The 14,140-nt window shown below is 38.2% G+C and overlaps 1 protein-coding gene across 2 annotated transcripts in view; it reads right to left on the bottom strand.

Moving 5' to 3' along the window:
* Positions 1–2,455: 2,455 nt before the first annotated feature.
* The window catches only part of Kif5b (kinesin family member 5B), a 46,285-nt gene continuing 34,600 nt past the window's right edge, over positions 2,456–14,140 (bottom strand). For both annotated transcript variants that reach the window (XM_050152533.1, XM_050152532.1), the window contains exons 21-26: positions 13,004–13,064; positions 12,831–12,902; positions 12,575–12,679; positions 11,099–11,315; positions 10,252–10,399; positions 2,456–4,985 (exon numbers count right to left, since the gene is read on the bottom strand). In XM_050152533.1, the coding sequence (XP_050008490.1) occupies positions 10,269–10,399; positions 11,099–11,315; positions 12,575–12,679; positions 12,831–12,902; positions 13,004–13,064 (586 nt within the window). In that variant the 3' untranslated portion in view covers positions 2,456–4,985; positions 10,252–10,268. The remainder of the gene's footprint in view (positions 4,986–10,251; positions 10,400–11,098; positions 11,316–12,574; positions 12,680–12,830; positions 12,903–13,003; positions 13,065–14,140) is intronic.

Consider the following 14,140-nt stretch of genomic DNA (forward strand, 5'->3'; position numbering starts at 1 on the left):
AAACAGTTCAAAGGTCTACAGAACATGGCATTTAACATGTTTTAATAATATAAGGCTTTTCTTGACAGTGAGACATAGATGCTTCTGACAGCACCAATTTACTTCAAGGATGATGGGCATTGAAGAAATTCTGTATGGAGTTTACTTTCTTTACGGCAAAAACTTTGCCATTTGGGCAAAGAAACTCCCCTTGCCTCAATTGTTGACAGTATACTGTCCAATTGGATCAGTAGGGTGCAAAAAAAAAAGCAACTGTCAAACCTTGCCAAGACAAGGTAGGGCGTCCTTCAGAATTCCCTTTTTCTCAGAAAAGTCTGTCAGATATACTAGGCCTGTATACCAAAGATGGATACCCCACTGTTACAAAAGAACTTTGAGTCACCATATAGACAGTCAGATGTCCTTGTCATTAGGTAACATTTCATCCCTTTGGGATCTTTGATGGAACTGAAGACTAGGCAGTCATAGTTAAAATTTTCCTTAGTTATACGATAAATTAGGTATAAAACTTTAGAGTCACAAAGATAAAATAGATGATAGAATATTTTCTCTAGTTCTGCCAAAAACAAATGAACTAGATATTGTAATTCCTACTTGATAACTGTATTTGTACATAATTTTACTATGTTAAAGTTAAAACCTTCCTTTTTAGTTAGACAAAAAGGGGGAAATGTGGAAAAATCCAACTGTACACTGTGAAGATTTGTCTCTTGGATTGGTTTAATAAAGAAGCTAACCAGACAATAGCTGAACAGGATGTTAGGTGGGAGAGTCAAACTGAGAATGCTGGGAGAAAGAAGGATGGAGCTAGACAGTTACCAGAGATGCAGAGAGAAGCAAGACGGGCATACTATACTGAGAAAAGGTATCAAGCCACATAGCAAAGCACAGTTAAGAAGCATTGGCTAACATAAGAGTTAGCTAGTAACAAGTCTGAGCTATTTGGTGAGCATTTATAATTAATATTAAGGCTGTTTAGTAATTTGGAAGTGGGTTGGTGGGACAGGAACTCCACTTACAGTGCTTGGCAACTGGAGAGATGGAAATTGCTGACTAGCTAGTCTAGCTGAATTGGTGAGCTTCAAGTTCAATTTGAATCCTGACTCAAAAAGAATGGTGGAGAGCAATTGAGAAGGACACCTGGGGTTTGCCTCAAGCCTCCATATGTACATACACATGTGTATATACATAGAGGGGAAAATGAGCAACCACCTGGTCATCACTAATGATGAAGAGAAGCAAGAGATGTTGTGAAGCTAACAGAGACTAGGAAGAAAATCACATATTTATTTTCTCTTTCTTATGCAAACCAACCTTTGGGTAACCAATCAGGAAGATGGCAAGTTATTCTACTGAAGCTAACAAAAGGAATGATAGGATTACAATGCTGCTATTCAGTAACTCCTACTGAACTGGAACGTCCATGGCATTATTAAGTGCCTGATAACCGGTAAAAGACTACAAACTATATTGGTAGTTCTACTGGTGAGGTAAGTCCCCCTCTAATAAAACAAAATACCTGCATCCCAGTGGATCTAAAACAAATGTACAAAAATACAAACAACAGAGTAATGTTAAATACTCAAGGATTGTAAGGGCACTACTGGGGAAACTATGGCAGCCTATCTGCTGTCTTCGTAAGCTAATTTCAAGAGAAAAATAATAGATGCAATAGATGGCCCTTACTTAACTGGATCCTGGTGCAAACACATTTTTTACAAAAACTAAGAACTTGGTTCAGAAATTATTTCTGTGCAATAATGGTATCTGGTGTATTCTTGTTAAGATAAGGTATACAGCCCAGGCTGGCCTTGAACCCAAGATCCTCTTGGCTCTGCTTCCGGGATCATTAAAAGGCATGTTCCACCATACCTGCCTTTGCTATATGCCTTAGGTTATTTTTATTTTTAAGAAGTAGACAATTAAAAGCATCCTGAAAATACCTTTAAAATACTATAGACGAGGGCTCATTGATTAAGAGCACTGGCTGCTCTTTCAGAGGTCCTGAGTTCAACGCCCAGTAACCACATGGTAGCTCACAACCATCTGTAATAGGACCCAATGCCATCTTCTGGAGAGCAGAGGAACATGCAGATAGAGCACCCAGACATAAATAATACACTGATTAAAACTTTCCACAGTAATTTTAAAAGATACAAACCAAAATAAAAGTCAATCCCACTTGAATTTAGTAGTAATCACTCACTGCTAAAACATACACAAATGAGTAGAAAGATGAAACTATCATTAAATAATAAAAACGAGACTGATGATTCCTAGGTCTTAATCTCTGACCTATCTATTGTAGTCTGAGAAGCAACAACACATTACAAACACACATGCGTGCAGACACACACACAAGCATACGCACGCACACACACAATTCTGTCAGGGCAGACCATTCAGTTATATAAAATCAAGCTAATACTTCATTAAGTAAGGTTCAAAAGTGTCATTACATTTCAAAAAGATTTTCCTTTATTTAAACACATTTACAGCATGCAGGTTAACTTAAAATTATATGGCATTTTCTCAAACCAATTATTTTGAATGTAACTAAGCACTGAAAATAAACCAACATATTCCACAGGTAGACTCAGACTCTCTTCTTACCTCAAATCAAACTGAGAGTTGTAAAGGAATTCAGTTATGCATAGTTAGTTTCATTAAGTTAGGCAAATAATTTAATTGATCACCGTGAATAAATACTACTTTTATTTCACTGAGTCTCTCTTCTGAACCAATTACCAATACCACTCAGAGGAACATTAATATATCCAGTCACAAAAAAAGACACTGCAAATTAAAATATTTTCAATATTCTAGATGATTAAAAAAAATGTCCATTTTGAGTGAATGCTGTATTTAATGACCTATCATAGCAAAAAAGAGCAGTTCAATTCACTGAAAAGAAATTTATAAAATTCTTAATATACTTTGTGAAAGTTTGAAATTATAAATAGAAAAGAAATGTTAAAGTTTAAAAAGCCTAACAATGTGTCTTCTTAACAACATGCTAGTTACAATTCATTTTGTGTTACACAGCACCAATACCCATGATACATTTATTTAAAACTACTATATTCAGACAAAAGAGAATTTTTTTCCAATTATGAAAACTGCCAAAGCAAATTTTCATTCGGAAAGACTGTCCTTTTGGATGCAGCTGGTGTGGAACAGTGATGACCACAGGATCCATGCATCTTACTAACCACGCCTTACACCTCGCTGCATCAAGATTTCACTTCAATCTGTGGAGTGTTTCTTTTGATCATAAAAGCAACACAATCATTAAAGGCTGCAGACTACAACAGCAAAGATTTTGGCTGTTAAAAAAATAAATAAGTTTATTTTTCAAATCAAAATTATTATAAAAGTGAAAATTACAAGTTAAGAAATAGAAAAATAAGCCAATTATGATCTGAGTCTTCTGACTATGGCTCCAATTTTAATAATACAAATATCTGTATATAAAACTTTTCCAAAGATTCTGACAGCCAGATTCTAAGAACTTCCAAAGCTTCTCTATTAACCAAATCACCTCAGATATCCCATTTCCTGTGGACTTCTGCTAACAGGGCTGCAGTTATGCCAGCACTGAGGAAGCAGATGTTGAAATCTTTCCCTGTTACTTTTATAGATCCTTAAAATAAACTTGATTGAGTTTAATCATCTGAAAAATGAGTGGCAAAAATAGGTATACACAGTTCTAATTACAAAGTTATGTACTATGGCCAACAATATAACTTTTTTTTGGGAATTAGTGATTTGCAAACAATTTATGATTTCTAACTAAAATTATAGTACATGACTTGGTGGAGCAGGTGAAAACCACCTTCAAGATTTCAGAGCAGAATAAACTATGTATTTTAATTTTACGGTTTATCTGTCCTGGTCACAATTTTTCTCAATTTTTTAAAGTCTATGAATTTATATCAGCCAAAGTAATTATTTAACAATTCAAAATTGTTTAATTCTATAATGTCTTAATCCATTTATTTCCTAATATTAAAGATACATTAGCATCTGTCCAATTCTTGCTCGAGCAGGCAGGTTAACAGAGAAGCACGGGCACTACTGTCCCATTAAGCTATGTTTAAGTGCAGAAGTCGAAAGGGATACAGTCATTTCCAAACTCATCCTTAAAATGAGACTTGCTTTTGATATGTAAAATACTTCTATTTAAAGTAATATGCAACAGGAATTTCATGAGTTTACAGTCTCGGAGCCTGCTCAGTCTTCAACTCCTGGCTACACAATCAGAGGTCTCAGTGCTCAATGTGTTCAGAGGCAAGCTTCAGAGACTATACCAGCAACACAAGCCCTGACTTCATTTCAAGGAATATTTATTTGTAAATGAGTAAAATTTTTTTTGTCTTCGTTATTTGAGACAGGATCTCTCTACATAGCCCTGGCTGTCCAGGATGGTCTCAAACTGGCAGATATCTACCTGCTTCTGCCTGGGATTAAACATGTATGCCACCGTACCCTGCTCAAGGGATTTTTAAAATACAGTACTCACTGATCTGATAAATTTTGTGGCGTGTAGTGTTCTAAGTGGTAAGATTTAAGATATTTAATCTAAATATGCGATATTTCCTTAAAAAAAGATGATGTTTTAGTAGGAAAAGAAAAATGAAAAGCAATAGCAGCTAGGTAATGTAAACCAAGATTAAACACACACAGAAAAGGCAATCGCAAAGAGCACAGTCCAGTAATGTAGTCACTGGGCACAGTGAACATGAAAGACAGACTGTAATAAATAGGGCTGCAGTTGTAAGCTGTCATTTCCCCTCTAGGACATCAACATTGCACTCCAGTGTTGAGAAGCAGCAGAGTTTACAAGAGTGGATAGGAAACAGCTGTACAGGTTAGGAATAATTTACACATTAAAAATTAAATTTCTACAATCCCAAGGGGATAGAGGTTATAGTTATTGAAAGACTGATTTTATGTCCTCTTCAAACTTCAATTATTTTCAACACCTGAAATGGGAGAAAGCAGAGAAAATTTTAGTTTTTATAAAACTCAAACAGATAATAATGAAGGATGAAAACAGGAATGATTTAATTTCTTTTAAAAGTACTTTTTAATTAGATTTTACACGCATAAGTGTCTTGCCTGCATGGGCACCACATGACTGACTGGTGCCCATGGCGTTCAGATGAGGGATCCCCTGGAACTGGAACTAGGCATGATTATAAGCCACTACATGGGTAATGGGAAAGGAATTCAGGTTCTATGCAAGAGCAGCAAGTGCTCCTAACCAATGTGTTATTCTCCAGCCCCATTTCTTTCTTTCTTTTTTTTTTTTTTGAGAATAAGAAAAAAAAAGTTTCCGCCTCCTCCCAGCCTCCCAATTCCCTCCCCCTCCCCCTACAGCTCCATTTCTTTATCTCCTAACTTGAACTATTTATGAGCAGTATAGTACTTACAAGGTCATTCCATCACTTTTTTTCATCACCAGTAATAAAGCTATAGGTGGGCTGATATATGGATCATTTTAATAAAGAAAATAGAGCTGGGCATGGTGGCTCAAACCTGCAACCCTAGTTATTTGGGAGTCTGAGGCAGGAGGCCTTACCATGAGTTGGGGTTGGAGCATGGAAAAGTGGGGGAAAGCAGGCTTGACAATCTTTTTTTTTTTAACCAGTAAACATGACATTCTTAAATCAAGGACCACTAATTAGCAGCAGTTAGTTTACAAATACATGTGGCTTAAATAAACATAAGGAAGGACTGGGGAGATACTTCAGTGGGTAAAGTGCTCACTTGAGTTTGGATTCTCAGAACTCACATGGAGTAGGAAGGAATGCCTGTGTATCTGCAAGAAGGGCAGGAGACAAGAGAAGGTCTGGAAGCTGTCAGGATAGAGTGTGCAGAAGAGCCTGTCTCAAACAACGTGGAAGGCAAGGACTGACTCCCAGTGTGGACCTCTGATTTCCACATATATGCTGTGTTACTTGAGGGTCTGCAGACATATCCCCTCCCCTCACAAATACACAATTATCCTCAAGTACCTGAAATTAGTGAAAACCTGTTCACAGTGCTATGGGACAGAAGACTGGCTATATAAAACTGGAAACACACATATTAAACACTACTAATAACTATCACCACTGCCCTAAATACATGTTTTTCTCAATGAAAAAAAACTGGATATTTAACTTTTCAACAGCTTATCAGCTACCCATCACAGTTGAAGATGCACTGGTATAAGAAATTAAAAGCTGGAAGGGTGATCAGCACAAGAATGCATGTTGCTTTTGCAAAAGGCATCAGTTCAGGTCCCAGCACTAAGTTGGTGATCCAAAGCCACCTGCAATTCCAGTCCAAAGGGACTGATGACACTGGCTTCTGTGGGCACTACACATATGCACATAATCAAAAAATATTAATAAAAATAGTCCAGGTGGTGGTTACTCACACCTTTAATCCTAGTGCATGGAAGGCAGAGGCAGGTGGATCTGTGATTTCAAAGCCAGCCTGATCTACAGAGTGAGTTCCAGGACAGTCTGAGGAACCTTGTCCTGAAAACCTAAATAAATAAATAAATAAATAAATAAATAAAATTTTAAAGATGAAATAAAAAGATGACTCCTTTGATCCAGCAATTTAACAAACCTATAAACAATTATACTTCATAAATACACTTCAAGACTTAAGAACCCACTCAGCTGAGCTATCTCCTTTATGTTCTAAACTGCCATCACTATAGAGATGAGCTGTACGTATTTAACAGAGACCATGGTCTACTCTATGCAAATGACGTGGGAGTTCAGGGTTTGCCTATGAATTAACATAAACATTTGAAGATATAAACGCTGAGCTCTACTCTTCTATCCTCTAGGAAGGCAGAAGGTGCAGTTTCTATGCAGTAAAAGCTTGGTGCTACATGATGAGATCTTAACTCATAATCCTCAAGAACTGTTTCCATCTTACTAATAAAAGGGCTTGAAGTCAGCTATTAAAGTGGAGTTGGGGGGCACCTCTCAGTGTAGGAACATCAACTACTCTGTCTCCTACTGTGTCACTACAGTATAGCTCAATCAAAAATGCTTAAACTATTGGCATGGTGGCACAAAAGGTTAATCCCAGCACCTGGGAGGCAAAGGTTCAAGGCCAGCCTGGTCTAATAGCAAATTCTAGACAAGCCAAAGTATATAGTAAGACTCTGGCTCAAAAAACAAAAACAAACAAACAAACAAAAAACCCAAAACGACAATAACAACAAAAACACAAAAAGGAAACAAACAAAAATCTTATGCTATATCAATCTATATCCATATAAAGTGAATAAAGGGATAACCACACACATCATTAAATGCATCCATAAGGTAGCATACATTCATGATAAGAGGCGAGTGTCTTTAGTAAATCACTGCTATTAAAAGGGTATAGATATGTTCTAGATTAAAAGAAAACTAAGGGAAAAAATACAAAGTCCTCAATCATACCCTTATTTAGAAAAATAGCTATATAAGATAGTAACAAGAAACAGAAGGGCTGAGGGGTACAGATCAATGGCATAGCCCTTGACTAGCAGGTACAAATCCTCGATTAAGTCCCCAGCACGCCAAGAGAGAAATTCAAATTTGGATATTAGATAATATTACACATATTAAGTTTGTGGGATGTTACTGTTAATTACAACTGCGCAAAAAACCCAAACACTTATTTTTCATGAATCTGTAACTTACTTTTTACAGTGAATTTCAAAGGGACTAAAAAGGAGAATGAGTCAATTTTCATGTGTGTGTGTTGTCTGTCCTGGTGTGCAATTTGCTTCACCAATGTATTTTTTTGACACAGGACACCTCACTGAACCTAGAATTCTGATTTACTACTACTGCCCAGTAAATTCTAGAGACTCCTCTCCTCCAAACTGGATTTACAGATGTGCACTTCCGTGTCTAGCTTTTACATGGGTGCCAACGTCTTTTTGCTTCTGTGGCAGGCACTCAGCTGGAAGACCGAGTTATCTCCCCAGTCCAGAAAAATTAACTTTAAAAAGTTACTAGGCTCAATTCACAAACGCGGCAAGGCAGACTGACACTTCTGCCCCACCCTCTTAATCTCTCACTTAAATCTTACACTAGATATTGTTTCTTTTTCTTTTTTTTTTTTTTTTCCGAGACAGAGTTTCTCTGTGGTTTTGGAGCCTGTCCTGGAACTAGCTCTTGTAGACCAGGCTGGTCTTGAACTCACAGAGATCTGCCTGCCTCTGCCTCCCGAGTGCTGGGATTAAAGGCGTGCGCCACCACCACCCGGCTAGATATTGTTTCTTTAATCTCTATTAAAAAGTTAGAGACAGCATTATGCAAAGTGTCAAACAAAACTAAGCAAAACTAAAATAAAACAGCCTTAGCATTTCTCAGAAGCAGTAAGTTTACGATTTCATAATTATCTAGTACTTTAAATTTTCAGCGTGCATTTGGACATGGAGTTTCAGACTGGGTTTCTTTCTGATAGCTGTTCTAGTACTCACTTTGTATACTGGGCTGTATACAAACTCAAAAAGATCCACCTGCCTCTATCTCCAGAGTGCTGAGATTAAAGGTGTGTGCCACCACGCCCAGACAATTTCAGCATTGTCTTCTGCCTCCTGAGTACTACAATACTCGGACTTCTGTAGTTAAAGTCAGACTTCTGGCAGCATGTCATAGACTATTTACAAATGAACATGATACACAACAAAGAGCTGAGTGCATCACTAAGTTAAAGAGAAAGCTATCAAGTACCACACGGGAACAGGTGTAATATGTCATTTCTGGAACTTTAAATTTTAGAATTATACTATATAAAGAAAAGTCCTCAACTAACTGAGTAACTATATATAAACACACACATATAAAGAAAGCCCTCAAGCACATATATCTAGTGTATAAAGAAAACATTCTTATAACATCTTTTATTTTCCTGCAGGGAACAAATGACAAGCCTGCATTTGATCCCTGGGACTCACACGGTGGAAGGAGAACAGAATCTCAACGTTGTCCTCTAATTTCCATATTTGTGCCCACACACAGACATGGAGACACATACATGTACATCAAACAAGTGGGGAAGAAAAGAAAAAAAAAAAGAGAAAACTCAAAAACCCATTAGAAAAATCAACTCACAGGGGCTGGAGGAATAACTCATTGCTTAAAAGCAGTGCCCTCTTCCAGAGATCAGGATTTAATTCCCAGCACCAACATGGTGGGTCACAACTGTCTATAACTTTACTCCCAAAGGATCCAACACCATTCTGATCTCCCCAAGGCACTGTATGCATGTGGTACACAGTCATATATATAGGCAAAATATTCATACATATAAAACTAAAAATTTAAAAACAGGAAAGAAAAGACTCAAAAGGTGAATGAAAAGGGACATAAAGAGGTAACTTGTTTAAAAAGGAAACATAAATGGAGGAAAGTATGCACATAAAGTCCACCCTCATTCAACAAACCAATGGGATGCTATTTGGGGCCTATCAAATTAGAAGCTTACAGACTACCAATATTCAATGCTGGCAAAGGTGCAACCAAAGCTAATTTTTTATTAAGATACAATTTTAGGTTGCCCTTCTAGAAAGCAATTGTAAAAGCCTTAAAAATGTTCACACCTTGGAATTCTAGTTTTAGGAATCTTCTGATATAGTAATCTAAAGGGTGAAATAGTATAAAAGATACTTCATATTTCTAAGTTCATTTATAGAAGTTTCAATTTTGGAACAAAATGGATGTGATTGTCTAAAATTTCTAGTAAAGGGGACATAAATCTGGGCATAACCATTCGGTAGGATATAAATGATCCAACGTGAGTTTTTTTTATAAATTTTTATGGAGCGCTACATTTTTCTCTACTCCCCTCCCTGCCTCTCCCCTCCCCTTCTACCCTGTTCGAAGTTCCCCAAGCCACCAATTGACTCAGGAGATCTTATCTTTTTCTACTTCCGGCGTAGGATTAGATCTATGAATGTCTCTCTTAGGGTCCTCATTGTTGTCAAGGTTCTCTGGGATTGTAATTTGTAGGCTGGTTTTCTTTACCCAATGTGAGTTTTAAAAACAACACAAAACTGAAGATACAGATTATCTGAATCATGACGGAGACTACAAGAAATCCATGCCAAGCTACTTTCATAAAACCACACACATTTAAAAAACAAAAACAATTCCTGGTCCTATTGTGAAGCTCTAATCCTAAACCAGCAGCTCAGAATTTCCACACACAGTTACAACCCAAAAGCCAGGCATGAGCCCACACCTGCGACGTGTCAAGGTTTACACCTGCTTGCCTCCACCACCTCGCAACGCCACTGGCTGGTTGTTCTGAACAACTGTGCCTCCTCCACGAACTGCAGCAGGGTGAGTTGGGGAGGCTGCCGGATGCTGTCCAGGACGGATGGGTTTTGCTGTAAGAAGATGGGAGTTAGAACACTGCTTAACAGTGACTGTGGTGATTACGTAGGTTTCTACCCATTCCCCAGTGCTTCCATGTATTAATTCCTTTTATAGTTTTGTTTCTTGATCTCTTGGTTATTTCCTATTCTTCAGAAATAATATAATATCTTGCCTCTAACAATTTTCCAAAATATTTATTGATTACTTGCTAACTTTTGACACAGGTTCTTTCCACAGGCTGCAGTTGTCCAGGAAAACTCTCCAGTGCACTAAGCTGGCCTAGAACTGGCGGGTGGGTAATTTTCAGAGGTCAGTTCTCTTTCCACTGTGGGATTTAGGGATCGAGCTCAAGCCGCCAGGCTCGCACAGAAGTGCTTTCACCTGCATGCTCTTACAAGTTTTTTCAGCACCTATAATTAATTATAGTTAATTTGAAACAGGAGTAACTAAGGGTGGCTGCCATCTGTCCTTTCTGAAAATTCTCTTCTGCTTTCCTGGTGTTTACCTAGACAGTCACTTAGTTATCTGTCCAGTGAATGTGGCTATTCCTTAGTTTCTATCTTCCTTCCCAACACTATCACTTTTTAGTAATTTGGAAAATAAAGACAGGAAACACCATCATGACAAAACATAAAGGAGAAAATGTTTTCAAGCTGAAGGACAAGCTACTTGGGCATCATGTAAAAGTTAATTTTGTGTATTCTACTAACCAATCTGTGCAGAGTGCCCTCTTCTGGCCATATTCTTTGACCTGACTGCTTCCTTTATCCGATCTACTTCTTGCTGATAGCGTTTGCGGTCGCGAGATGCATTTTCTTTGGCTTCTTTCAGGGCAGACTCCAAAGCTTTCACTCTCTCGGCAGTAGCTCTAAGTCGTTTCTCTAACTTAGGAAGTTCACAGCGAAGATCTGCATTATCACGTACCAACTAAAGGTATACAAAGAAAATACGGATAGCTTTTAACAAGATGATTTAAGAAAATGAACATTTCATAACTCAATTTAGAATAAAACTACATTTTCTGTTGAGCTTTTCCATTTAGGCAGTGCCATATAAAAATTTCCCGTTTTGGCAGCACTATGTAAAAATACATACATACCAGACATACACCTCATAAAGCACACACTCCTTTACTTACTTGAGACAGTAGCCTAGAATAGTTTCAAACTCACTGGGTAGCAGATGACCGTAAACTTCTGATCCTGACTCTAGTGAGTGCTGGGATTAGAGGCACCATCACCACACTAGGTTTTCTATAGTGCTGAGGACAGAACTCAGGGAGTCCAGCACACTAGGCAAGCACTCTACCATCAAACCTAACACCCCAGCCCTGTTCATTTCACTATTTTTTATGGGGCCGAGACAGTTTCATGGATCCCACATGGCCTCCTATACATGAGAACCTTGATCCCAGCTGGGATTACAGGTATGCACCACCATGTCCAGTTTTTATGGGGGTGGTGGATACTAAACCTAGGATGTTTCACATCTTAGGCAAACACTATTAACTTAAGCCAAGCTTCCAGCTTGCTTTATATGCACATGAAAAACCTAAGTAAACACACAAATAAATGGTCTTTATACTGGTGCAATAATTAATTTTGCAGTAACAAAATTGTATTTTTTTTTTTTTTTTGGTTTTTCGAGACAGGGTTTCTCTGTGGTTTTGGAGCCTGTCCTGGAACAAAATTGTATTTTTTAAAATTGGCAAAATAAACATACATTCCTGTAAAAATATAAACTGCTCATTACGTAATATATTTCAGATAATGAGCAAAAAGATCAACAAAGAGAAAGACCATGCTTTAACACAAAATGTAGCCTATCCAATAAATTAACAAGAAATTTCAATCTTGAAGTCCTACAGAGAAAATAAAGATATTTCATACTTTTCATAGGACTTGAACCAGGGTTGATAAAAACATTAACTTCTCACTTGGGCAGGCAGTCCATACCTATAATTATAGCATTGGGAGGCAGAGACAGGAAGATTGCTTAGCTACATAATGAGACAAGGCTCAAAATTTAAAGAGTAAAAATGTTAGCCTCCCAGCAAGTTCCTGGTCTCTGTTCAATCAAACAACAGAGCAGCAGAGCACAGTGGCTCAGGCCCTGGAAGGTTAAAATGCTTCCTACTCCCACATTTATGGTTTTGCAAAGGTGCCACACGACACGTGCTCTGTTACCTGTTTGTGCACTTTGGTAAGCTGTTCCAGATTGTTCTCTAGGAAGGAGATTTTCTGCTTCTGTGCAGCGCTGCCGCCAGTGTCATCAGAGTCAACCTCAGCGCTCTGAGAGGAGGGGGTGACAAACAGATGAAGGTTCCTCCACATAAACACGGACATAACAGACTCACTCATGAAGGCGTGCCCAATTATGCACACTTAAGAAAGCACCACACACAGCAAGCACATCTGTACAAGCAGCCCTCAGCACTGTCACCTTTTTCACCCTGGTAGCCAGGTCCTGAACAAAAAGCTTGCGCAGGTTGTGTAAAGTCTGCAGTTCTTTTGCCTTGAATTAAGAATAAAGATATTGGTCTTACATTCACAACAATTAAATCAGAAAAATCCAAAGCGTATTCTCCAGTCCTACTTATTTTCACATTTTCTTACCACTGTCTCCTCCAAACCCTTCAAGTCTTGTCTCGCTTGCTCTCGTCTGTCTTGCATAACCCTAAATCGAAGCAAATCAGGTACATTTTTCAACTTTGATTCCAAAATCAGTTTCATCTAGCAAAAATTAAATCAAACTTTATTAAGTTAAAATAGAAAGATGCTCATATTTAAACAACAGTTTGTGTTGTCCGTGCTGTTTCTCTCTTTCTCTCTCTCTCTCTCTCTCTCTCTCTCTCTCTCTCTCTCTCTCTCTCTTTCATAGGGTGTCTCTGTGTAACAGCCCTGGCTGTCCTGGAACTAGCTCTGTAGACCAGGCTGGCCTTGAACTCATAGAGATCCACCTCACTCTGCCTCCTGAGTGCTGGGATTAAAGGCGTGCTTCATCACCACTCAGCTATGCTGTATCTTTCATGTAAATCTATGTGAATATTTCAGTCTCTTTTTCAATACAGTTTATTAGCGAGAAACAGACCTCATACAGCAATGGAGGAGGTCAAATAGTATGTGGCAGAGTTCATATAAGGGATGGCTAAAATTTTTATTTTAAAATATGCTACATATAGTATACTGCTAATTCATCCAAAATAATACTCAAATTGTTGATACTAAAAATTTGTCTGAGACTAAAATATTTTATATTACACAAAATTACAGATGAAACTCAGCACAATGCCCCCTGCACTGTAGTGCTGGGACTTAGTGCAGGCCTGGCACATTCCCAGCCCTCAGTAGAACCTTTAGGCAACCCACGCTGAACTTATCTACAGTGTGACTATCCTAACTACCATAGTTCATTTGCAAATGATTTCTTAAAATTCAAGACTTGTTGCTGGGTGGTGTTGGCGCATCCCTTTAATCCCAGCACTTGGGAGGCAGAGGCGGATGGATCTCTGAGTTTGAGGTAGATCTACAAGAGCTAGTTCCAGGACAGGCTCCAAAGCTACAGAAACCCTGTCTCGGGGGGGGGGGGGGGGGGGGGGGGGGGGGGGGGGGGGGGGAATTCAAGACTTGTGGAAGACTATCATTAATGAGTTATCTATCTACCTACTCTGGAGAAAAGTAACTCACAGAGAATGAGAGAAAGTACAGGAAAAGAAAAATCTCTGTTCAAAAAATTAAGGTTAGGGGCTAGAA

Source organism: Alexandromys fortis, unplaced genomic scaffold (assembly GCF_014885135.2).
Source record: "Alexandromys fortis isolate MF-2015 unplaced genomic scaffold, M_Fortis_MF-2015_v1.1 scaffold_54, whole genome shotgun sequence".
Taxonomy (NCBI): domain Eukaryota; kingdom Metazoa; phylum Chordata; class Mammalia; order Rodentia; family Cricetidae; genus Alexandromys; species Alexandromys fortis.